General features: G+C 41.5%; 1 protein-coding gene across 1 annotated transcript in view; it reads right to left on the reverse strand.

The window, feature by feature from the left end:
• LOC136863472 (uncharacterized) overlaps nucleotides 1-4,503 on the reverse strand; it is a 208,900-nt gene extending 204,397 nt beyond the window's left edge. The window contains exons 1-3 of the mRNA XM_068225952.1: nucleotides 4,500-4,503; nucleotides 3,894-4,052; nucleotides 2,987-3,097 (exon numbers count right to left, since the gene is read on the reverse strand). Of these exons, the coding sequence (XP_068082053.1) occupies nucleotides 2,987-3,097; nucleotides 3,894-4,052; nucleotides 4,500-4,503 (274 nt within the window). The remainder of the gene's footprint in view (nucleotides 1-2,986; nucleotides 3,098-3,893; nucleotides 4,053-4,499) is intronic.
• Nucleotides 4,504-24,077: the final 19,574 nt, after the last annotated feature.

Consider the following 24,077-nt stretch of genomic DNA (forward strand, 5'->3'; position numbering starts at 1 on the left):
TGGCTATGCAGGTGCGTCATGTAACTCGTACTCATGGGCGTAACTAACGGGTCCGTAGGGGACGCCGTGCGCGGGGGGGAGGATCTGGCTCGGGATGCCCACAAAGCCATTCTATAGTACAGTATAACTGAATAAGTAATTTCCTTTATATTTTAAATGAAACCAACCAGTCTATTCTTTGCCGAATTAGAGTATGCAATGTAAAACAATTTTCTTGTTTTTTGTACTGATGTGACATCTAAACATCCGAACAGCGAATTCCTGTTGGATGACCTCCGCGATTGCTGCATTATAGACGGTGCGAGACCCATGGGCAAGTGGATCCAACGTTATCGTCGCCCCAGGTAAAGAATACCGTAGGAGTGACGAGTCGTCGGGTGCACGGGCGTCTGAAAGAATCCAGAACGGAGATCCAATTTGATTGCTAAAAGGTGGGCAGGAATTGAGGCCAGAGTAGCGGCAGGGTCTTTTAGAGAAAACCCGGAGCGAATGATGTAAGACGTCTGAGGTCGTATATGATCCTGGCAGCCCCCCGATTCCTTAGGGACGAGGGACATCGGGAAGGCGGAAGAAGCAGCGTCTCTCCTCGATGATTCCACGGTGATTCACATTGCACATGATAAGGCAACATTCTCATAGAACGTTGCGTATACTGTGATGCGACACAGGGTCTTGAATCCCTGAGATGCGCGGGGATGGGACATGAACACACAAGCACAAAACTATCAACGCAGTGAACCTGACTGTCATTCAGTGTTGCCAGGTCTTCCGAGGTACATTCCAGTAGTCAGTGTAGGTTATAGGCTCGGATGAGGTCATATCTCCCCTCCTCTTGAGCTCGAATCTCACAATTGATCGCATTGCATCATTCAAAGGAAAATCCCCGGCCCTAAATTAATCAGATCAGGATGGTAATTCAGAGTCAGTTACAGTTCAGTTCGTGACTCACTGACTTGTGCACTAGTTTAAATTGTAAGTTCAAGTACCCGTACATCGAAGTATTTAAATGGATTCCAGAATGTGAGTTTCACAAATAGGAAAAGTCCCCTCTGATTTAATTACTGCGTTGATGGGGCGAAAATTCGTTTTGGGATCATTGTAAGTACCTAGGTGTTAATATAAGGCAAGATCTTCATGGGGTAATCACATAAATGCGATTGTAAATAGAGGATGCAGATCTCTGCACATGGTTATGAGGGCATTTAGTGGTTGTAGTAAGGATTTAAAGGTGAGGGCATATAAGTCTATGGTAAGACCCCAACTAGAGTATGGTTCCAGTGTATGGGACCCTAACCAGGATTACTTGATTCAAGAACTGGAAAAAATCCAATGAAAGACAGCTCGATTTGTTCTGGGTGATTTCTGACAAAAGAGTAGCGTTATAAAATTGTTGCAAAGTTTGGGCTGGGGAGACTTGGTAGAAAGGAGACGAGCTGCTCGACTAAGTGGTATGTTCCCGAGCTGTCAGTGGAGAGATTGCGTGGAATGCCATCAGTAGACGAGTATATTTGAGTGATGTCTTTAAAAGTAGGAAAAATCACAATATGAAGATAAAGCTGAAATTCAAGAGGACAAATTCGGGCAAATATTCGTTTATAGATAGGGGAGTTAGGGATTGGAATAACTTACCAAAGAAGAGGTTCAGTAAATTTCCAATTTCTATGCGATCATTTAAGAAAAGGCTAGGAAAACAAACAAATAGGGAATCTGCCACCTGGGCGACTGCCCTAAATGCAGATCAGTAGTGACTGATTGATTGAATGAACCGCAAGAGAGAGCGTGAAAAGGAAGAATCTGCTAAGAAAGTTGGAAAAAACTGATTGTTTCTTTAACGTGTAGGTGGAGCTTCTACGTATAACAGGTTCCAGTACCAACAGTGCTACGTATTTTGATAAATCAAAATCCGGCGTGTCGGTTGAAAATTTAAGTGAGAATGCAGGACAAATATCACGAGGGATGCAATGTTTGCAGTAGTGACATTTCAGCGCAGAGTGATTTTGAAATTTATGTTAATGGCATATCGACACTATAACGTGATTTTGGGACTGGTAGTAAGTAAAATATAATTGAAACATCGTGTTAGGTACACTAGTGTGTTAGATATTTGGATATAAAAGTTTGCGACCTGTGAACTTAAAAGAACTGGCCGAACTTCTGATAGTAGAAAACTCGGTCATTGCTAGTAGTGTCTCTGATTTCTGTACAGTGCTGCAATTTTATCTCACTTTACTGGTCATAACAGTATCCGCGGAACAACGAAGCTTCGGAAAATTGTGATGGATATCAGTTCTTGTAAGTTTTAATTAATTATAGTATAACTCTAGTATGTACGATTAATGTAGAACACATCATTCTGGCACAATGTCAGAATCAATCAATCAATCAATCAATCAATCAATGCTGATCTGCATTTAGGGTAGTTGCCCAGGTGGCAGATTCCCTATCTGTTGTTTCCTAGCCTTTTCTCAAATGATTTCAAAGAAATTGGAAATTTATTGAACATCTCCTTGGTAAGTTATTCCAATCCCAAACTCCCCTTCCTATAAATGAATATTTTCCCCAATTTGTCCTCTTGAATTCCAAAATTATCTTCATATTTTGATCTTTGCTACTTTTAAAGACACTACTCAAACTTATTCGTCTACTAATGTCATCCCACACCATCTCTCCGCTGGCAGCTCGCAACATACCACTTAGTCGAGCAGCTCGTCTCTTTTCTCCCAAGTCCTCCCAGCCCAAACTTTGCAACGTTTTTGTAACGCTACTCTTTTTTCGGAAATGACCCAGAACAAATCGAGCTGTTTTTCTTTGGATTTTTTCCAGTCCATGAATCACGTAATCCTGGTTAGGGTCTCATACACTGGAATTTGAGGATGGGGACCCAAAATAGTACTTTGCGAGGGGCGGACGTCCTTTCTTAGTTAGACCACTGCTCTTACTGTTAGAATATGGAAGAGAGAAAGAGTCTAAAGCTAAATATACTTACCACCTCGTAGACAAATTTTCTCGAAGAAGTTGCTTCCAATCTTGTCGTGTAGACTATTCCGATGACCGGCTGAATCCATATTGTACGACTGGCAGCGCGATGTTTCGTAGTCTTGAAACGAATAAAAACCCATATATGAAACGAATCAACATAATACTTTTTATTAATATCTCTATCACTTTCTAAGTTTAAGGGGCAGTCAAATGAAAACCGAACATCCGGTACAACGTGACCATGGAATGGTTTTATTCAAAAGTAATTACCAAAAGGGTTATATATCCCACTAGGAGACGAGACTATCAATTTCAGTTTTGTAGAAAGAGGAAGGTCGCATCGTCTTGCAGTGTACGGAATCTCCTATGCCACTCGTGCACACTCGTCATGAACATGCAGTGTACGCCATACACAGCAGACATGCGTACTGCAGCACCCTCAGCCACCAGAAAACGAACCACACTTCTCTCCTCTTCTTTGCTTGCCTCCACTTCTACAGTTGGTCGAAAACACTAGACCATTCCGCACACCAACAAAGACATAACCCAACAACTGCGTGTACCTGTGATTTTGTCAGTTCTCCTACCACAGCGATGGCAGTATCGCTACGTAACAACATTGTTGCCACCTTTCGCGCGGAATGTGTGTTATGGTGGGTGTTCGGTTTTCATTTGACAGCCCCGTATAATCTTATACGAAAATTAGATGGTGATTTTAAGGAACAGGAACTGATAGCAGAACTAGAATTAAAGGATGCAATTTTCATCTATGTCATTCCAATGTTAATGCATGAAAACTATGGAGTTAACATTAATATTGTTGCACCCTGATGGCAGTAATTTTATTTAATGTTTTCCCTGTGCCAACAATATAGTTTATATATAAACAATTGCCTAAGTAGAGAGAAACGAACCAACAGTGAAGGCTGCGCATGTCGGTGTTTGGCGGCAAATCGCTGTGCAGTCTCTTGTTATTCCCGTTCCTGGCTGGGTAAGTATTCCTTGTGAAGCTCCAAAAGAGAATTTGACTCCAGTTGTCTTCTCGTACGTCTCGGTTCCACCAAAACATTGTCCTGCAATGAAAAGAGAATGACAATAGTAATGTTTTTGTGACGGAACATTGTACTGTATGAGGAGAGTTACGTGGTCGGCATCATACTCCAATTGCGAATTGATTTCTCCACGTTTTGCAGCCAAGGATTGGCGCGGCCATGGCCTTAATTAAGGTACAGCCTGGTGTGAAAATGGGAAACCACCGAAAACCATCTTCAAGGATGTCGATGGTGGGGTTCGAGCCCATCTTCAGATGCGAGGCTAACTGGTGCCTAGGCCCCGAAAGTCCTGTTATCGCAGAACTAGAACAAAACAAACCGTGATGGCCTATAATGTTGTAATCCACTAAAACTTATCAAGAACGTCGATAACTAAATCAGGATTGTTGTTAATTGAGGCGTGTTTTATCTGCTCTGCTGCCTCTCTACTTTACTAGTTCGTATTACTGCTGCAATAAGAAAACTAACCCATCAACGACGGATATAATAATAATAATAATAATAATAATAATAATAATAATAATAATAATAATAATAATAATAATAATAATAATAATAATAATAATAATAATGGCGTGTGACATCCGGAGAGTGACTATATATGCATGACTTTGCTGGTAAGTGTTTACAGTGCATTATGTCTTCTGGTGCGGACTAGAACAAATTTGTTACTTTCATTGACCTCTCTCAGTCTCATCCTTGGCTTTGATGTCCTATAGGCAACCTGCGTGTCTGTGAGGATGGGGCCCTAGTTAAGATGAAGTCTAATACTGAATACAGCATAAACACCCAGTCCCCGAGCCGTAGGAATTATCTAGTGAATGTTAAAATACCCAGGATCCCTTGGGTCAAAGACCAGCATGCTAACTACTGTATAAATCCATTGAGCCGCATGACGGATAGGACAGCTATATGATCATAAAATAATTAAAATAAATTTTTGATACTCATAATTATATCTAAGTAAAGCGCTGCTTAAGGTCATGTTGTACGGAAAAGGTAAGTCAATTCTTCTACAACTGAAGACCTCATCGGAGTAAGGATGTGTGTTGTTTGAGTTATCAGTCCATATACCAGTTTGATGCAGCTCTCCATGTCACCCTATCCCGTGCTAACCTTTTCATATCTACGTAACTACTGCATTCTACATCTGCTCTAATCTGCTTGTCATATTCATACCTTGGTCTAACCCTACCATTCTTACCACCTACACTTCCATCAAAATCCAACTGAACAAGTCCTGGGTGTCTTAAGATCTATCTCTTCTTCTCGTCAAATTTAGCCAAATCGATCTCCTCTCGCCAATTCGATTCAGTATCTCTTCATTTGTGATTCGATCTATCCATCCCACGTTCAGCATTCTTCTGTAACACCACACTTTAAAAGCTTCTATTCTCTTTCTTTCTGAGCTAGTTATCGTCCATGTTTCACTTCCGTACAATGCCACGCTCCACACGAAGGTCTTAAAAAATATCTAATTCCTATATCAATGTTTGAAGTTAGCAGATTTCTTTTCTTAAGAAATATCTTCCTTGCTTGTGCTAATCTGCATTTAATGTCCTCCTTACTTCTGCCATCGTTAGTTATTTTACTACCCAAGTAACAATATTCATCTACTTCCTTTATGACTTCATTTCCTAATTTAATATTTCCTGCATCACCTGCCTTCGTTCGACTGCACTCCATTACTTTTGTTTTGGACTTATTTATTTTCATCTTGTACTCCTTACCCAAGACTTCGTCCATACAATTCAGTAGCTTCTAGAGATCTTCTGCAGTCTCAGATAAAAAAATATCATTGGCAAATCTCAAGGTTTTGATTTCCTCTCCTTGGATTGTGATCACCTTTCCAAATTCCTCTTTGATTTCCTTTACTAGCTGTTCTATGTAAACATTGAAAAGGAGGGGGGGGGGGACAAACTGCAGCCTTGCCTCACTCCTTTCTGGATTGCTGCTTCTTTTTCAAAGCCCTCGATTCTTATCACTGCAGACTGATTTTTATACAGATTGTAGATAATTCTTTGTTCTCGGTATCTGACCCCAATCACTTTCAGAATCTGAAATAGCTTGGTCCAATCAACATTATCGAATGCCTTTTCTAGATCTACGAATGCCATGTACGTGGGCTTGTCCTTCTTGATTCGATCCTCTAAGATCAGACGTAAAGTCAGGATTGCTTCATGTGTTCCTGCATTGCTTCTGAAACCAAATTGATCTTCTCCCAACTCAGCTTCAACTTGTTTTTCCATTCTTGTGTAAACAATACGTGTTAAAAATTTTCAGGCGTGAGATACTAGACTAATGGTGCGATAGTTTTCGCACCTGTCAGCACCGGCTTTCTTGGGAATAGGTATAACAACATTCTGCCAAAAATCGGAGGGCACTTCTCCTGTCTCATACATCTTACACACTAAATGGAATAACCTTGCCCAGCTGGTTTCTCCTAAGACAGTCAGTAATTCAGAGGGAATGTCATCAATTCCAGGTGCCTTGTTCCTATTTAGGTCGTTCACAGCTCTGTCAAACTCTGATCTCAAAATTGGGTCTCCCATTTCATCAGCATCAACAGCCTCTTCTTGTTCCAGAACCAAATTATCTACATCTTTACCTTGATACAACTGTTGGATATGTTCCTGCCATCTTTCTGCTTTGTCTTCTTTCCTTAGAAGTGGCTTTCCATCTGAGCTCTTAATATTCATGCACCTAGATTTCCTTTCTCCAAAGGTTTCCTTGATTTTCCTGTATGCAGCATCTACCTTTCCTAGGATCATACAACCTTCGACATCATTGCACTTCTCCTTCAGCCAGTCTTCCTTAGCTACCTTGCACTTTCTATCCACTTCATTCTTTAATCGCCTGTATTCTTTTCTGCCCTCCTCATTTCTAGCATTCTTGTATCTTCGTCGTTCATCAATTATGTCTAGTATCTCCTGAGTTATCCACTGATTCTTAGTGGATATTTTCTTCCTTCCTAAAATTTCCTCAGTAGCCCTGCTGACTTAATTTTTCATGACTATCCACTCTTCCTCTATTGTGTTTCCTTCAGCCTTTTCATTTAGTCCTTTTGCAACATGTTCCTTGAAACAATCCCTCACACTCTTTTCTTTCAACTTATCTGGATCCCATCTTTTTGCATTCTTTCCTTTCTTCAATTTCTTCAGCTTCAGATGGCATTTCATGACCAACAAGTTGTGGTCAGAGTCCACGTCTGCTCCTGGGAAAGTTTTGCAATCCAACACCTGGTTTCTGAATCTCTGGCTAATCATAATGAAGTCTATTTGATACCTTCCAGTGTCTCCAGGTCTCGTCCACGTATAAAGCCGTCGTTTGTGGTGTTTGAACCAAGTATTGGCAAGGACTAAATTATGATCAGTGCAGAATTCAACCAGCCGACTTCCTCTTTCGTCCCTTTGTCCCAATCCGAATTCTCCTACTGTATTACCTTCTCTTTCTTGGCCTACCACTGCATTCCAGTCTCCCATCACAATTAGATTCTCGTCAACTTTTAAATATTGTATGAAATCTTCTATCTCTTCATATGTTCTTTCGATTTCCTCATCATCCGCTGAGCTAGTAGGCATATAGACCTGCACTACTGTGGTGGGCATTGGTTTGGTGTCTATCTTGACGACAATAATTCTTTCACCATGCAGCTCATAGTAGCTTACCCGCTGCCCTATTTTTTTCTTCATTACTAAACCAACTGCTGCATTTCCTCTGTTTGATTTTGTGTTGATAATTCGGTAGTCGCCTGACCAGAAATCCTGTTCTTCCTGCCAACGTACTTCACTTATACCAACTACATCTAACTTTAGTCTATCCATCTCCCTTTTCAGATTCTCTAATCTACCACAACGATTCAAACTTCTAACATTTCACGCTCCGACTCGCAGAATGTCAGTATCCATCTTCCTGATGATCGCCCCCTCTGGGGACTAGTTTACCTCCGGAATATTTTACCCGGCAGGAAGCCATCATCAGTACATCATTCATACAGAGAAAGCTGCATGTCCTCGGGAGTTAGTTACGGCTGTAGTTTCCCGTTGCTTTCAGCCGTGTAGTAGTGTCAACACAGCTAAGTCATGTTGAGTATTATTACAAGGCCATATCAGTCAATCATCTAGACTGCCGCCCTTGCAACTTCCGAAAGGCTGCTACCCCCCTTTTCGATTAACCATTCGTTAGTCCGGTCTCTCAACAGATACCCATCCGGTATGGTTGCACCTGCGGCTCGGCTATCTGCATCATTGCGACACGCAAGCCACCCCACCGCGGCAAGGTCTCATGGTTCGCATGGGAGGAATAAGGAAGTAACCAACAATTTTTTGAAAAATGAGATTTCAGTGGAAATAAGGTGTATTATCACGCCTCTATGCTGTGGCGTCATCTCATGTCTTAATTTGAACTTCAAGCTGTGGAGGACAGAACTTTGTCCTCCGTGGTGTAAGGATAGAACATCAGTCAAAATGATGGACAGTGCGTGCTTGCGTTGGTTCATCACCAGGTGTAATCAATCATTTAAATAATGGCCATAAACGAAATCACATCTATACTTTGAAATGTTTTATTGTCATTTTTGTTGTTATTTTTATCATTACACTAATATTATTTACATGCCATTGCTGGTAAGACCTAGTGTTTACAGTCCATTATATCTTCTGGTGTGGGCTTGAACAAATTTGTTACTTTCATTGACCTGTCTCAGACTCATCCTTGGGTTTGACGACATGAAAGTGATCGAGGTATGAGTGATGCTAGTAATGCCATTCCTTATGCAGCCAATTCCTGTTATGAATGGTGGGAAAATGTTGCTCATGGGGTCAGCTGGAGCGGCCATTTCAGTGAGCTTGGCAGGCTGAGATGTAATAGCAACTTCTGGCTCAGTGAGGAAACCAACGAGAAATTACCTCATTCCTCATTTCCCTAGTACTTCCATTCAGTGATGCCTGGGCCACCTATGACGGCTGATGGTGGAGCCGTTGAGGTCCAAATCATCCTTCGGACTGAGCAAAAAAAAAATCGCTATAATTTTTTTCCAAGTGCATATAGATTTCTCTTCTGATTTAAACAAACGTCAGACTATTCGCAGATTATCGCAGATTATATTCCACTGTGTCGCTTCCATTTCAGAAAAATATTTTTAAAACTTTAAGTCATAACAATAAAATATTGTTTTTATAATAGATGAACTAATTTGTACACTTACATATGCAATTGGTTCAAGTAATGCATATCATGAAATAAACCCCGAAAATAATTTTCTTCTCTCCTGATTTTTTTTGTTGGTTTCATCTTTATTCCGAGGAAGTCTTTAGCCACGCAGGGGATTTACAGTGTAAGTAATCTGCAGGAATGTAACAAAGTTTTCTCGGCAAATCAAGTTAATGTCACTTGCATTAGTTCTCTTTAACGTACCACCATCCGTATGTGATATATGTAAGTTACAGATGTCTCACACATATCATTAAAGTGCAAGATGACCAGCTGTTGGTGTTCCTACTTGAGAGTCGCTGGGAGATCTGAAGGAATTATAAGTACAAGAATCTGTTGGAGGCAGAATACACATTGTGCCTGAAATTCCTGACCAAGACCGAAACATCAAGTCAAACTGATCAGTGACACCTCAAAATTGCGAAAATTAAGATGAAGTGTTGTAATTATCATGGGCATTATAGGTATTTAGAATGATGCTTTCACGGCCTTCATTGATACACACGAGAAAACACGCCTGTCCACGAGGAAAAGGCGCAGCAAGTCTCGGGGAAACGTAAAAAATTTCCCCTTGTTTTCATGACTCGACAAAGTCTACGTTATCATGTGCATTAACGGCGTTGTCGAAGGTAACGTGGCGCCCCAACTGAAAGTCCTCCCTTTAGTCAGAACTATTTTGAAATTTATCGCTCAAAGTTTGTATTCTGAACGTGCAAACTCACAACTTTCCTAGTGGACAATAGAATTCTCTGTATGGTTATCAGTCAAAAATGAATCTCACACCGACAAGAAATTTCCAGAGATAATTGAGGCGCTGAGATTTTAAAAAAACCCGTACTAGTCATCATTTTAGTGGTATATGAGTTATTACTGTGTTGCTTATCTTTATATGATTCCGCATCTGTTGTTGCTGAAATGGGACTTATTCAGTAACTATTTCCTTGTGTAAACCAATGTTGAAAGTTTGTGTCGTGCGAACTGGAAGATTGGGACAGTGATCAGGAGTGAAATCTGGCATCCAAATCAAATATGAACATAGTTGTCTGACAAAATAACCTGGGTTGTTTAGTGAGAAAGTCCTTTACTATTATCCCTTCCATGTTACAAGCTGAGATACTGATAGATTATTGACTTGTCTTTCCATGACAGAGTTGGTTGTGATGTGCATGTTTTGTTATTGACGCATGTTTATACATTTATTTGGTATGCTTAAATGATTAAAACCACATTTTGCTATAAAACTGTACGAATTTTTTAGTTAAACTTTATTTTTGGTAAAATGAGTGCTGTTTAAATAAAAAATGGGTCTTGTCAGTCATTTTCGACATAAATTTAATAGTATGTGTCTTTATTGCATGATTACACATTTTGATATACGACTTCAATCTTCCTTTATGATCATGTAGGATTAATTATAAGGTGTATTATACAGAATTATATACAAAATTGATTTATCTGAAAACTACTATTTATTGATATGACTCCTTTTTGATCTCATCACCTCAATTATACCAGGTGGCCCTCCATCCCCGTACATTCTACTTATAAGTGTCCTGCATGCACTAATAATAAATGGGATGCCTAATCGCTGGTTTACAAAGGAGCGCTACAAAGTGCTGTATTTTGGGTGTGAAACAAATAGCAGTCATTTTACTACACACTTTCTGTAAAAGGGTGCATTTGTGAACACGCGAAAGATGCAGCAAGTAAAGTTAATAACTCTCTTGAACGATCCACTAGCTTTCAATTACAATTCTGTTCGGCGAAATACGTGTATAAAAGGCAGAAGGCTATTTGGAAACTCTGGCGCAAACCGTCTGCTAGCTTCGACTGCATTCCGACCAGATTCTCCACAGATTAAAATTCTATCTGGGCATTCGTCGTTGTTGAACAAACCAGCCATTGTCGATATGTTGACAGCAACAGTAGCGCTACTGTACCAAGTAGCAGCCTACTACTGAGCGTTCGAAAACAAGGCTTATTAACGCAAGAGGGGCGCATTTGATGGGCTGCTCTGAAGAACATGCAGCGAGCGCCCGTCCGGTTATCTCTTCATATTCTGACGTAACTTACCTGCAGGCTGTAATACCCCTGTGAAAATCAGTTATTAGACGCCCCATTCATCATTAGTGCATGCGAGACACTTACCAGTAGAAAGTACGGCGCTTGCCGGCCACCTGTATAATTATAGAATGTCAGATCACTATCAGTCAGAGAAAGGAAGACTTTTATCACTGTATGCTCTAAGAACTTACCTAGAATGAGATGGGGTAATGTGCTGAAAGTTACTATGTTGACGAGGAGAGCGTTCACTTGTAAACACCAAATCTGAAACATAAAACCATAAATGCTCACTGATAGATATTGAATGTAATTCTATTCCAAAAGTGGAGTTTGAAAAATAAAGTTGTGAATCCTTCAATAGAAAAAATAGGTGTAATATCGTATACAACCTCACATACATTGGAAATTCAACTGTGCATACCTATGTATTGCCCATTGTAACATAGTCTACCTCGCAGAATTCCAAACTAGTGGTATTTTGTGAAAGGTTAAGAGCCAATGATGAAACGGGGCTGAGATTAACAATCACTGCATGGATGAAAGTACTAACCGCTAACAATAGTGTTCTTATAGACTAAAATTCTGTATGGGAATTTGTTAAAAAATCCATAAAAAAGCAAAGCAAAGTCATCTCTGTACGGTCCATTAAGGCCTTTGGGGGGATGGAAGGTAAAGGCTTCCACCATCCGTAATCTCGCCACTTGATGGGGTAGAGTGGTTGGCTCTTCGCCCGGCCACCTTTGCCCCCAGGAATTAACCTAGTACACATTTTTGGTGTAGGCTTTGTGAACCTCAGGTCTATGTGCACCTCCGGAAGTGGAAATCTCGTTTCTTAAATTTTCTACTTCCTGACAGGGAATCGAACCCATGTCCTTCCAGGTGAAACGAGCACGCCTTTACCGCCTCGACCAGGCAACCCCTGAAAAACATACGTAGTGACTGTAAATTGTGGAACGGTATTTTCTCTCAATTTAGGATGTAGATAACCCTGAATCTACATTCATATGGAAAGATCGAACATGCTGTAGGTGGATACTTTTATACAGGCGTCAGAAAAACTAATTTTGCCACCTTAGTTCAGTAGAACATCCGAAGACATCCACAATAGAACTTCCCAAACGGCAATCTGGTGATGAAATGAAATGGCGTACGGTATGGCTTTTAGTGCCGGGAGTGTCCGAGGACAAGTTCGGCTCGCCAGATGCAGGTCTTTTGAATTGACTCCCGTAGGCGACCTGTGCGTCGTGATGAGGATGAAATGATGATGAAGACGACACACACACATACCCATGTCAGCGGAATTAACCAATTATGGTTAAAATTCCCGACCCTGCCGGGAATCGAACCCGGGACCCTGTGTCCAAAGGCCACCACGCTAACCATTTAGCCATGGAGCCGGACATCTGCTGATAACCAATTTTCACACCATGTAAATGCTGGAGTTGTACCTTAATTAAGGCCACGGCCGCTTTCTTCCCACTCCTAGGCCTTTCCTACCCATCGTCGCCATAAGACCTGTCTGTATTAGTGCTACTTAAAGACAATTGTAAAAAAATCTATTATCACGAGGTCTTATGGCGACGATGGAATAGGAAAGGCCTAGGAGTGGGAAGGAAGGGGCCGTGGCCTCAATTAAGGTACAGGCCAAGCATTTGCCTAGTGTGAAAATTGGAAACCACGGAAAACCATTTTCAGGGCTGCCGACAATGGGGTTGGAAACCACTATCTCCCGGATGCAAGCTCACAGCTTGCACGGCCAACTCGCCCGGTGGTGATAACAGAACAAACAACGTCCGACATGACGTTTGTTATTCCACCGAAGTAGGGTTGTGTTGTAGAGTCGAGACATGTGAAGTGTACACCATGCTTAGAACAACAAACGTTATTGAACAGTGCCTGAGGCACTCGGGCGCCAAAGCCAAGAGCGCGACGACTTGTAATACGACATCCGAGTGTTAAGTGAGGTTGAGATCAGAAGAACAGTCTAAGACGAGAGGGTGATTTCCTCACTTCCTAAGCAGTCATCCACCAATTCATTTCGATGCGGATGGGTGACGCGAGCATGCAACCCTGAAATTCTTGATCTTGTGTTGAAGGATGATATCTCTGTACAATTGACCTGCTCCAGAGCTAAGAACAGGAAAAGGATGGGTCTACGTGAGAGCTACGTGATGTACTCCAAACCAACAGCTAATTCTTTGTTAGAAAATGCTATCTTAAGCCAATCACACAGATTTATTTTTGATTAAAACGGATGTATCTAACAATATTGTTTATTTAAGCTCATTAAGCATTTAGGCTTTTTCAGTCGTGGAATTACCAGCGTTTAGCCCCAGTATAGCAGTGGGCTCATCAGGTGGAATGCTACACTTTTCCAACACGCTGGTGCTAGTGCGTCGTTAAGACACCACTTCAAGCCTCCTATGTAGGACAATGCAGTGACGGTGCCCTAGGGGAAGCGAGTGCCTCCACTTATGTAAATGCCTGCCTTTGGCCTATATCAAAAATAAGTTTCTTAGAAGGAAACCATAACTTAATTTAGGTAATTTCACGACTGAAAAAGCCTAAAGACTTAAAGAGCTTAAATGTTTTTAACATTACGTAATCGATGAAATTAAATAATGGTTTCCTTCTAGGAAGCTTATTTTATAATACTGTTCATTGTTTGGCATATATTAACTCGTCGACTGGTAGCAATCAGAGTCTTACTAGACACGATGGTCTTTCGTTAACATATAACTTTCTCATCTTACCCTTCTTACTCTTTTATTAATTTTAATCTCTATCAATTTGACGTTTCAGCATACTCATTGTTCTCCATTTATAGACAAAATAAAAGCCATCACAACCTACTCCTGCACGAAAATGCTTTCCTACTGTCTTAAAATCCTCAGTACACTTAAATGGGGTTTAATGTTCACCAACCGTTTGGCTCGAAACAAATTCATGCATAAAGTGGCATATTAAAGGAAGATACTTGGCAAGACGTTCGTCGGGTTATAAGCAGAAAATGGTGGCGTTTGTCTTTTAATTATTCTGCCGAATTGATGTGTTTTCTTTCCTTTCATACTTTACAATGAATTAAGACAAAGCAACAGTGATATCCGCCAGTTGACTCAGCTTACAGGTAACGGATACTTTTGCCGAGAGTAAATCAAGTTACGATTTAATTTTTTTTTCGCTAGGGGCTTTACGTTGCACCGACACAGATAGGTCTTATGGCGACGATGGGATAGGAAAGGCCTAGGAGTTGGAAGGAAGCGGCCGTGGCCTTAATTAAGGTACAGCCCCAGCATTTGTCTGGTGTGAAAATGGGAAACCACGGAAAACCATCTTCAGGGCTGCCGATAGTGGGATTCGAACCTACTATCTCCCGGATGCAAGCTCACAGCCGCGCGCCTCTACGCGCACGGCCAACTCGCCCGGTACGATTTAATTTACTGTCGTTAAATATAGAGGAGAAGTTGTATTTGAGAATGTTTCCGAAAGAATGATAACTTATGGAGCCTGGGGATATTGTTGACGGTTTGAGAGTTGTCCCATTGAGGACTATACAATGTGATTTCATAAGTACGCTTAAAATTCATTTATCAGACTTTCGAATAATGAAAACTTCGGATTATCCGATATGTAATTTATTAAATATCTGTAGTACTGAACATTGAGAAGTACAGATAACATAACACAATAATCATTACAGTAACTATGTTACTGCACATTGAAATGATACTGTACTTACTGTTGTGAAGATAGAACATTTTGAAGCATTTCTAACATTGACATAAAAATACGGTACAAACTCGTGAATCCGGTCTGACTTGGGGAGAAGTTGACCGGATTAATGGAAATCCGGATTAAAAACAGTAGAAACTGCAGTAAAAGTCTGTTTAGGGCAACAATCTTCTATTACGGTACCCTAAAGGACATACACCTAAAAAGGTATTCGTTATGTTACAGCGTCTTGGAAATATAAAAAGCCACTCTGAATAAACTAAAAAGTATGCCTAACTTTACCAGTATTTACTCAGCAGCTTGAACTTCAGTTTCCCCGACTGCTTTCACCACGTACCTATCAGCTTGCATTCGGGAGATAGGGGTTCAAACCTGACTGTCCACAGCCCTGAAGATACTGTAGTTTCCCGTGGTTTCCCATGTTCTCACCAGGCTGAGACTGTACCTTAATTAAAGCCACGGTCGTTTTCTTCCCAATAGCCCTATCCTATCCCTTCGACGCTGTAAAACCTGTGTCCGTGCGACGATGGGATAGGAAAGTGCTAGGAGTGGGAATAAAGAGACCGTGGCCATAATTAAGTACAGCCCCAGCATTTACCTGCTGTGAAAATGGGAAACCACGGAAAACCACCTTCAGGGCTGCCGACAGTGGGGTTCGAATCCACTATCTTGCGAATGCAAGTTCACAGCTGCGCACCCCTAATCGCACGGCCAACTCGCTCGGTACATGACTATTAATATGGGTCGTGAAAGCATCAGTTTATTATTAGTATTATTATTATTAATAATAATAATACAGCAATAATAGAAAGCAAATCATCTTCTCCTTTCAGTGTGCGGAACCGATACACCGAGCCATCACTCCCTGTTGTGTTACAACGGGTGTAGCTTGAGGACAGACTTTCAAGCTCTGGGCACGCAGGTCTACGGGCATAGGGTCGTGGCAAAAACGGGAGCGAATGCCGTATGGCCTTTTGTGACAAGGCCCTTCTATGGTACACTATGTTAGGCGTCTACTGAAGAAGCAAAACATCACCTTAGCGCCATGAGGACAGAGGTGCTCAGATGGCCTGCCGGTGTAAATAGGATGGATAATGTTTCTAACATCGAGACAGGAAGTTGCGCAAAAGCCGACTACGATGGTCACGACAGAAGCGGATACGACTGCGAAATTGGGCTACACGCTGGTTGCCGTCCGAAAGAGAGCCAATGGACGATTTAAAGAAAGGAGGGGCTGACACTACACAACGACATGAGAAGAGTAAGTCCACACCAAGTCTGTCAAGGACGCTGGCCACTACAAGAGGTTTGTGGCAAGTATAGCAGGCGGTGCAAATGGCTGTTGGCGACGTAATTAACCCGGGTGAATGTGTTGTACGCACAGACGTCTTACACTATTACCGCGGGATACTTGTGAATGAAATATGGTGTGTTCAGTTAATATTGTATGTAAAATTAAAAACAATATAGGTCTACTCGTTCGAATTTATAATGGTAGTACGGAGCAACTGTGAGAATAAACGTCCTTATTGCATAGATGATTTTCACCTCAAAATAATGACTAATGCATGTAATGTAATGCATGTATTAATATAAATTTCCTATTCTCGCGGAAAGGGAGATCAGGAGCAGAGAAAGTGTGTTGAAAGATACATGTTTAATAATTGAAATTATATTGATCATACACCCATAACATAAATATTTGATTTACCGTATATTCATAAGAAAATATTTGATATTTCACAATGTTTTCTCAATAATAAATAATTGGCCATCAGTAATCACTAATAAACAAGATTTTACCTTTATTCAGAGTCAGGTACCACCTGAAAACATAAGTAAATATAGATAAATAAATAGATCGCGCACAGATGAATTGGGAACATGCATCATTTTCAAAAATATTTTTTTTGAAAAGTACACCAATGAAATAGTACGTAAACGTATTGCATTGTGGTATGTTGCCTTGTTTTCTACCATTAAAAAATATATTTAATAGTGCCTTTCCGCAAGGCGAGTGAAACGGCCTCTGACGTAAGCGGCGCGCTGTGACGTCACGATCCAGTACCGCATGGAGCTCTACCAGCCGTTGTGCATCAGCCGTTTCTAAAAGCCGATTGTTTATTATTCATGATTGCGAATAACTTCGAAATGACAGAAGCAAGGTTCAAAACAGCACAGTCAGACAATCTACCATGTGTGGATGTCATCATTCTTGAAAAATGTGACTTTTGTGGCCGCAGAAATTCGCGGATAACAAGCAAGTTTGTAAGTGGCGTCTTTTATATACGTGCAATGTACTGTAACCCATAGTATTAGGATAACAACGAACCTGGATAGATATCACATCACTTTCAACATTTCCTTCTAGACTGATTCCCCTATTAAAGAATAACATTACATTTTCGGGCTTTCAGCATTAGTAAAGTAAGAAATCGGATTTCAGTACTAACATAAACATATAGGTAGCATTATAGTACTAGTCCGCTTCTGTGGTGTAGTGGTTAATGTGTGCCACTCCCGGAGGCCCGGTTTCGATTCCCGGCTCTGCCATGAAAGTTGAAAACAAATAGTACGAGGGCTGGAACGGGGTCTACTCAGCCTCGGGAGGTCAACTGAGTAGAGGGGTTTCGAATCCCACCTCAGCCATCCTCGAAGTGGTTTTTCGTATTTTCCTACTTCTCCTCCAGGCACCTAAGGCCACGGCCGTTTCCTTCTCTCTTCCTTGTCTATCCCTTCCGATCCTCCCATCCTCCAACAAGGCCCCTGTTGAGCATAACAGGTGAGGCCGCCTGGGCGACGTAATTGCCCTCCTCACCAGTTGCATCACCATACTCAAAGTCTCACGTTCCAGGACACTGCCCTTGAAGTGGTAGAGGTGAAATCCCTCGCTGAGTCCGAGAGAAAACCAACCTTGAAGGATAAACTGATTAGGAAAGAAAGAAAGAAGGAAAGAAAGAAAGATCATAGTACTACAGGGCTATAATCTATCATTCCCCAAAAAAATATATATTTATGGTTGGGACAACTGGCCTACCCACTTCCGGGGCCCATGAAAGAGAATTAAATATCTTTGTGGAGGGAAAAAGTTAAACATGATAAAGATAAATATGACTTCATCTAGTTTTCACAAGTCGGGCTGAGTGGTTCAGACTGTTGACGTGCTGGCCTTCTGACCCCAACTTGGCAGGTTCGATCCTGGTTCAGTCCGGTGGTAGTTGAAGGTGCTCAAATACGTCAGCCTCGTGTCGGTAGATTTACTGGCACGTAAAAGAACTCCTGCAGGACTAAATTCCTGCACACCGGCGTCTCCGAAAATCGTAGAAGTAGTTAGCGGGGCGTGAAGCCAATAACATTAATTACATTTGGCTTTTAACAAGCTGAGCATATCAGGAAAGAAAAGTGTCCTGGTGACATTTTAGTCGCTCAATACAGGAATGTCTTTGGGTGCTGTGACTTTTACTTTTTTTTTTTTTTTTTTGCTTTACGTCACACCGTCACATATGGGTCTTATGGCGACGATGGGACAGGAAAGGCCTAGGAATGGGAACAAAGTGGCCGTGGCCTTAGGTACAGCCTCATTATTTGCCTGGTGTGAAAATGGGAAACCACGGAAAACCATCTTCAGGGCTGCCGGCAGTGGGGTTCAAAACCCACTATCTCCCGGATGCGAGCTCACAGCTGCGCGCTCCTAACCGCACGGCCAACTCGCGCGGTATTTTTACCCTTTGGTTTATTGACTTGGCTTGTATAACCTAAAACTAATTTGGATAATATTTTAAACACCTACATCACTATTTTCACCTGTGTGCAATTATGTTATTTATTTCATTAATGTTATGATAATTATTATAATTGAGCATTGTTAACTTATAAGACCCCAACAGACAAGCATTGGTTTTGTGTAGAGTTATACATTTGTTAAATTCACGTTGTTTCCTTTCATGATGTACACGCCTATTCTTTGTTACATTATAGAGTATTTAGATATAGCCTAAATTTCTTTACCAATTAAGCTCTTCAATAAAGACATACATAACTGTCCCATGCCAAGATAGAATTAGAGCTGTCAAAATGGTTCATAACCCCTTTGATTTATTATCTTGACATGGATCACCCAAAACATAGGTTAGGTTTGGAGAATACATTAATAATCAGCATTATTCAATGCACTGTTTATTACTTTCATATTCCAAGATGTAATTGAAGCATTTAAATAAAGCATCGTACATTAAAATTTAAAGTTTTACCACTAGAACAGCTGACATGGAAAAGTGATTTGAAAATTCAAACAAATTCATCTTACGTTAAAATCTTCAAAAAAATAAATTGTAGACTTTTCCGATATATCACCAGCATTTCTCCGGCTCGCCAAAATCCATTTCTCCCTAGTTTTAGCGTCTTTGGAACATTTATAAACAATTTGTTTGGTACGGTATGCGATGTGCTATTGCACATCGGAACTCTACACCATTCATAAGTTTTCTGCCTCACTGTCTGCGCAGGATTCATTTTAAGTCTAAAATATACCACTCAGATTATTATCCGATGTATAGACCTCGAATTTAATCATACTAGACACCAACGTAAAGTAGAAATGCGCGAAGTGTATCCTGCTTCTCACAGCACACTATGTGTTATTTCGTCTGCTAATTCAGTCAACCTGTACGATGACGTCAGACCAATGAGATCGCGTACTTGCGTGACGTGACATTTTCGTAGACTTTTATCATGTTTGGAGTTATTATTTGTACATTCTGATCACATGTTTGAATTCTGCATGAAATTTTGAGTCAGATTAGCATATTTTTAATTAAAACCCCGGATCATGCATGTTCCCTATTAAAAAACACAATACTAACTTTTCTGTTGCTTGTGTTCCGATATTGCTCATTTTCTTTGAATACCGCATTAGGTTTCACAACGATGTCAACGTAGGAATCACAACACGAGACAATCCTGTCTCCCCTCTCACTGCGCTGTGCGGGTAGCGTGAGAGTTGCCTATCAAACCAGCCGAGAAAGAAGTCTGACCAATACTACCTATGACTCAGTTTGTCATCCGTGATCAAGACCCTGACATGGCCTATGACTAAATGAAATTGGAACAGAAGAGATACAGTATATAGCGGACCCTGCCACAATGCAGGATAAACGCCAGTGAACAATATTTGTTTATAGACGTTTCACGTCCCACTAACTACTTTTACGGTTTTCGGAAACGCCGAGGTGCGGCAATTTTCCCACACGAGTTCTTTAACGTCCAGATAAATCTACCGTGACGATACTGACCTATCTGAGCACCTTCAAATATCGCCGGACTGAGCTGGGTTCGAACCCGCCAATTTGAGTTCAGAAGGCCAGCGTTCTTTTTTTTTTGCTAGTTGCTTTACGTCGCACCGACACAGATAGGTCTTATGGCGACGATGGGACAGGGAAGGGCTGGGAGTTGGAAGGAAGCGGCCGTGGCCTTAATTAAGGTACAGCCCCAGCATTTGCCTGGTGTGAAAATGGGAAACCACGGAAAACCATTTTCAGGGCTGCCGACAGTGGGGTTCGAATCTACTATCTCCCGAATACTGGATACTGGACCAGCGCTCTACCGCCTGAGCTAGGTAGCTTGTCGAATTTATGGTGTCACAGTTACAGAGCGAAACATAATGCTCGTAACTAATTTAACTTCGTGATAATTTATTAGAAAGTACGTCAATATTATTTGTAAGTGCTGTGATTACCCGGACTGGCAACTACACATTGCGCTAATCAGTAAGGACAAGGCAACCTTCGCGCCAAACAAGAAATTGAGCCTCAAAACGTTCCAAGACTAGGAACGAAGATCATTCGCCTCTCATCCAAAACCTGGACCAATAAACCAGCCTTTCAGTCGGTCTTTTTTGACTTCACTTGAGTTGCACAGCATCGTAACGTGAATATTTTGTGACGTGTATTTATTATATTCTTTCTTACTATTATTCTACTCATTCTTTCCTGAAATTTTCCCCAGTTTTCTGGGGTCAGTAATAACGGCGAAAAAGCCTATTTGTGCGGCCGGATGCCCTTCCTCATGCCAACCGTTTGTGGAGGAATGTATTCATTACTGTGTATTTGTGTGGTGGTTAGTGAAATGAAATGTCGTATGGCTTTTAGTGCCGGGATATCCCAGGACGGGTTCGGCTCGCCAGGTGCAGGTCTTTCTATTTGACTCCCGTAGGCGACCTGCGCGTCGTGATGAGGATGAAATGATGATGAAGACAACACATACACCCAGCCCCGTACCATTGGAATTAACCAATTAAGGTTAAAATCCCCGACCCGGCCGGGAATCGAACCCGGGACCCTCTGAACCGAAGGCCAGTACGCTGACCGTTCAGCCAACGAGTCGGGCTGATGGTTAGTAATGTGATATGTTGTTTGTGCAGTAAATGAAGATGTGTATTAAGACAATCACGAAAACCCAGTTCCCGAGTTAGAGAGGTTCATCGATTGTGGTTAAACTCCCCACCCCAGCCGGGAATCGAGCCCGGGGCCGCCTGATCCGAAGGCACTACGTTGTCTATTCAGCCAAGGAGCCAGAAAAAAATATCTTCAGCTTATCTGCGATATTTGGCGTTACTGGAGCCACCTGGTTCATTTTGTTCTTTGACCAGGGTTTTAAGGCCGCATGCCTTTCCTGGGGCCACTTGATTCTAAGCGCAACCTTCTGGGCGGATAACTAGCAGCTAAGTCAATGCGCTAATAATGACACCACCCACCCCCACCGTCTCCGTCACTCTTCACCGATCTCTTATTATATAGAATATATTTAATAGTTCATTAGCCTTAATATAAGTTATATAAAATAGAATACCGTGATTTCGTGCGATGTGGACGCATGTTACCCATCTCGACGTCTATTTGCTAATCTCTGTAATCACTAATCACCTACGTGATACTGGAAGCTTAACACCTCGAAAACGTTCCCTAAACAAACGAGTGACTGAAGAAGAGAGCGAAATTAATGTTCTAGCATTTGTTGCTGTAGATCCTCAGGTTATCGTGAGGGGAACCGGCTTTGTCAGAAAAATGTACTACGTATTCTGCACCGTCATAAGTTCCATTGGGCCGATGACCTTCGATGTTAGGCCCCTTAAAACAACAAGCATCATCATCATCATCATCATCATCATCATCATCATCATCATAAGTTCCATCCGTATCATATCTCTCTCCATCTAGTGCTACATGGAAAAGATTTTCATAATCGTGTCAATTTTTGTGAAAGTGTATTAAGACATGATACAGCGGAGTTCTCGTGTATTTTGTTTGCAGACGAAGCAACGTATACAATTCATGGCCAAGTCAACCTAAGAAACATACAGTAAACAATCCCCGTTGACTTCGCCAGGTGGAACGTGCATTGAGTGCAAATGGTGCGGAAAAGTGGCCGATCATTTCATACGACAATTTTTCATAGACGGATCATTGCATGCCAACACAGAAACTTCCACTGATGTAAGAGAAACTTCTGTTGCATACAAGGAGGAACATGTGATATCAACATGATGATGGCCAGCTCGTAGTGCAAGATGTAGTACAGCTTGTCTTGAACAAATTTCATCGATCGCTGGACTAGGTGAAGAGGACTTGTAAGCTGGCCGGCCTACTTCGCTGGTTTGACACCTCTAGATTTTCTCCTGTGAGCAAAGCTAAAAGATGCTGTCTTCAGGGACATACCCAATACGCCAGACGACATGAAATGAAATGAAATGGTGTATGGCTTTTAGTGCCGGGAGTGTCCGAGGACATCTTCGGCTCGCCAGGTGTAGGTCTTTCGATTTGACACCCTTAGGCGACCTGCGCTTCATGATGAGGATGAAATAATGATGAAGACGACACATACACCCAGTCCCCGTGCCACAGAAATTAACCAATGATGGTTAAAATTTCCGACCCTGCCGGGAATCGAACCCGGGCCCCTGTGACCAAAGGCCAGCACGCTAACCATTTAGCCATGGGGCCGGACTCGGCTCGCCATATGCAGGTTCTTTTGATTTGACTCCCGTAGACGACCTGCGCGTCTTGTTGAGGATGAGATTATGATGAAGACGACACATACACCCAGCCCCCGTGCGAGCGAAATTAACCAATGGTGGTTAAAATTCCCGACCCTACCGGGAATCGAACCCAGGACCCCTGTGACCAAAGGCCAGCATGTTAAACATTTAACCATGGAGCCGGACGCCGGACAACATGAAACGCCTTGTTGGAGCAGCCTGTATGGACATTTCTTCTGAAATGCTACGTCATTGATTGTAGCTAATGGTGGCCATCATTTTGAACAAAACGGGTAAACGTATGCATTCAGGCGAGGTAGGTCGAATGAGGAGTGTCTATTCAGAAGGTGCTATTTCCACTTCCAAAAAATAAATCTTTATTTCGTCCACGTGCTTTAGAGTAGTTGAATATTATCGAATGCCATGAGCAATCCAGACCAGAGATATGTAATTCCTTAAAAGTCGTACCAAACTAGATAATGGGTACGTTCCATGTGACTTTTATTTCACGCCCTTTTTCCACAATTTTCTTAAGGTGGAAATAGCACCTTTTGAAGACACTCCTCAAATGAAGCAGTGAGCACCTCTGATGGAAATGATATTTTTAGAACTATTCATACAACACTTTCCGATCATTGTTGAAATCGCTGTATATGTTACAATGTGAGACCCTGTATGTACTGTATTTCCATACTGTGAAAATAGCTCATCAATTGCACATGTCGTTTCTAAAAATTCTCGTTGTTGGTTTCATATGATTCATCCTGTATATACTGTATGTACCAGACAGAGTATTATCTTCCTACGATGAGGAATACTCGTTGTTTTCAATATCAGTACATCAGTGTCTGTAGCAGGAACCTTCCGTTATGTTCTTCATCCATGTTAGACCGTGCTATTGATCTATGAATATTACGTACAGATTGCCTGCGTCTCGACCATATTACAGTATTCTTTACAAGATGGCTGACGTAAATAGTAGTTCAACATCCATCGAGGCTTCAACG

Source organism: Anabrus simplex, chromosome 2 (assembly GCF_040414725.1).
Source record: "Anabrus simplex isolate iqAnaSimp1 chromosome 2, ASM4041472v1, whole genome shotgun sequence".
NCBI classification, from domain to species: Eukaryota; Metazoa; Arthropoda; class Insecta; order Orthoptera; family Tettigoniidae; genus Anabrus; species Anabrus simplex.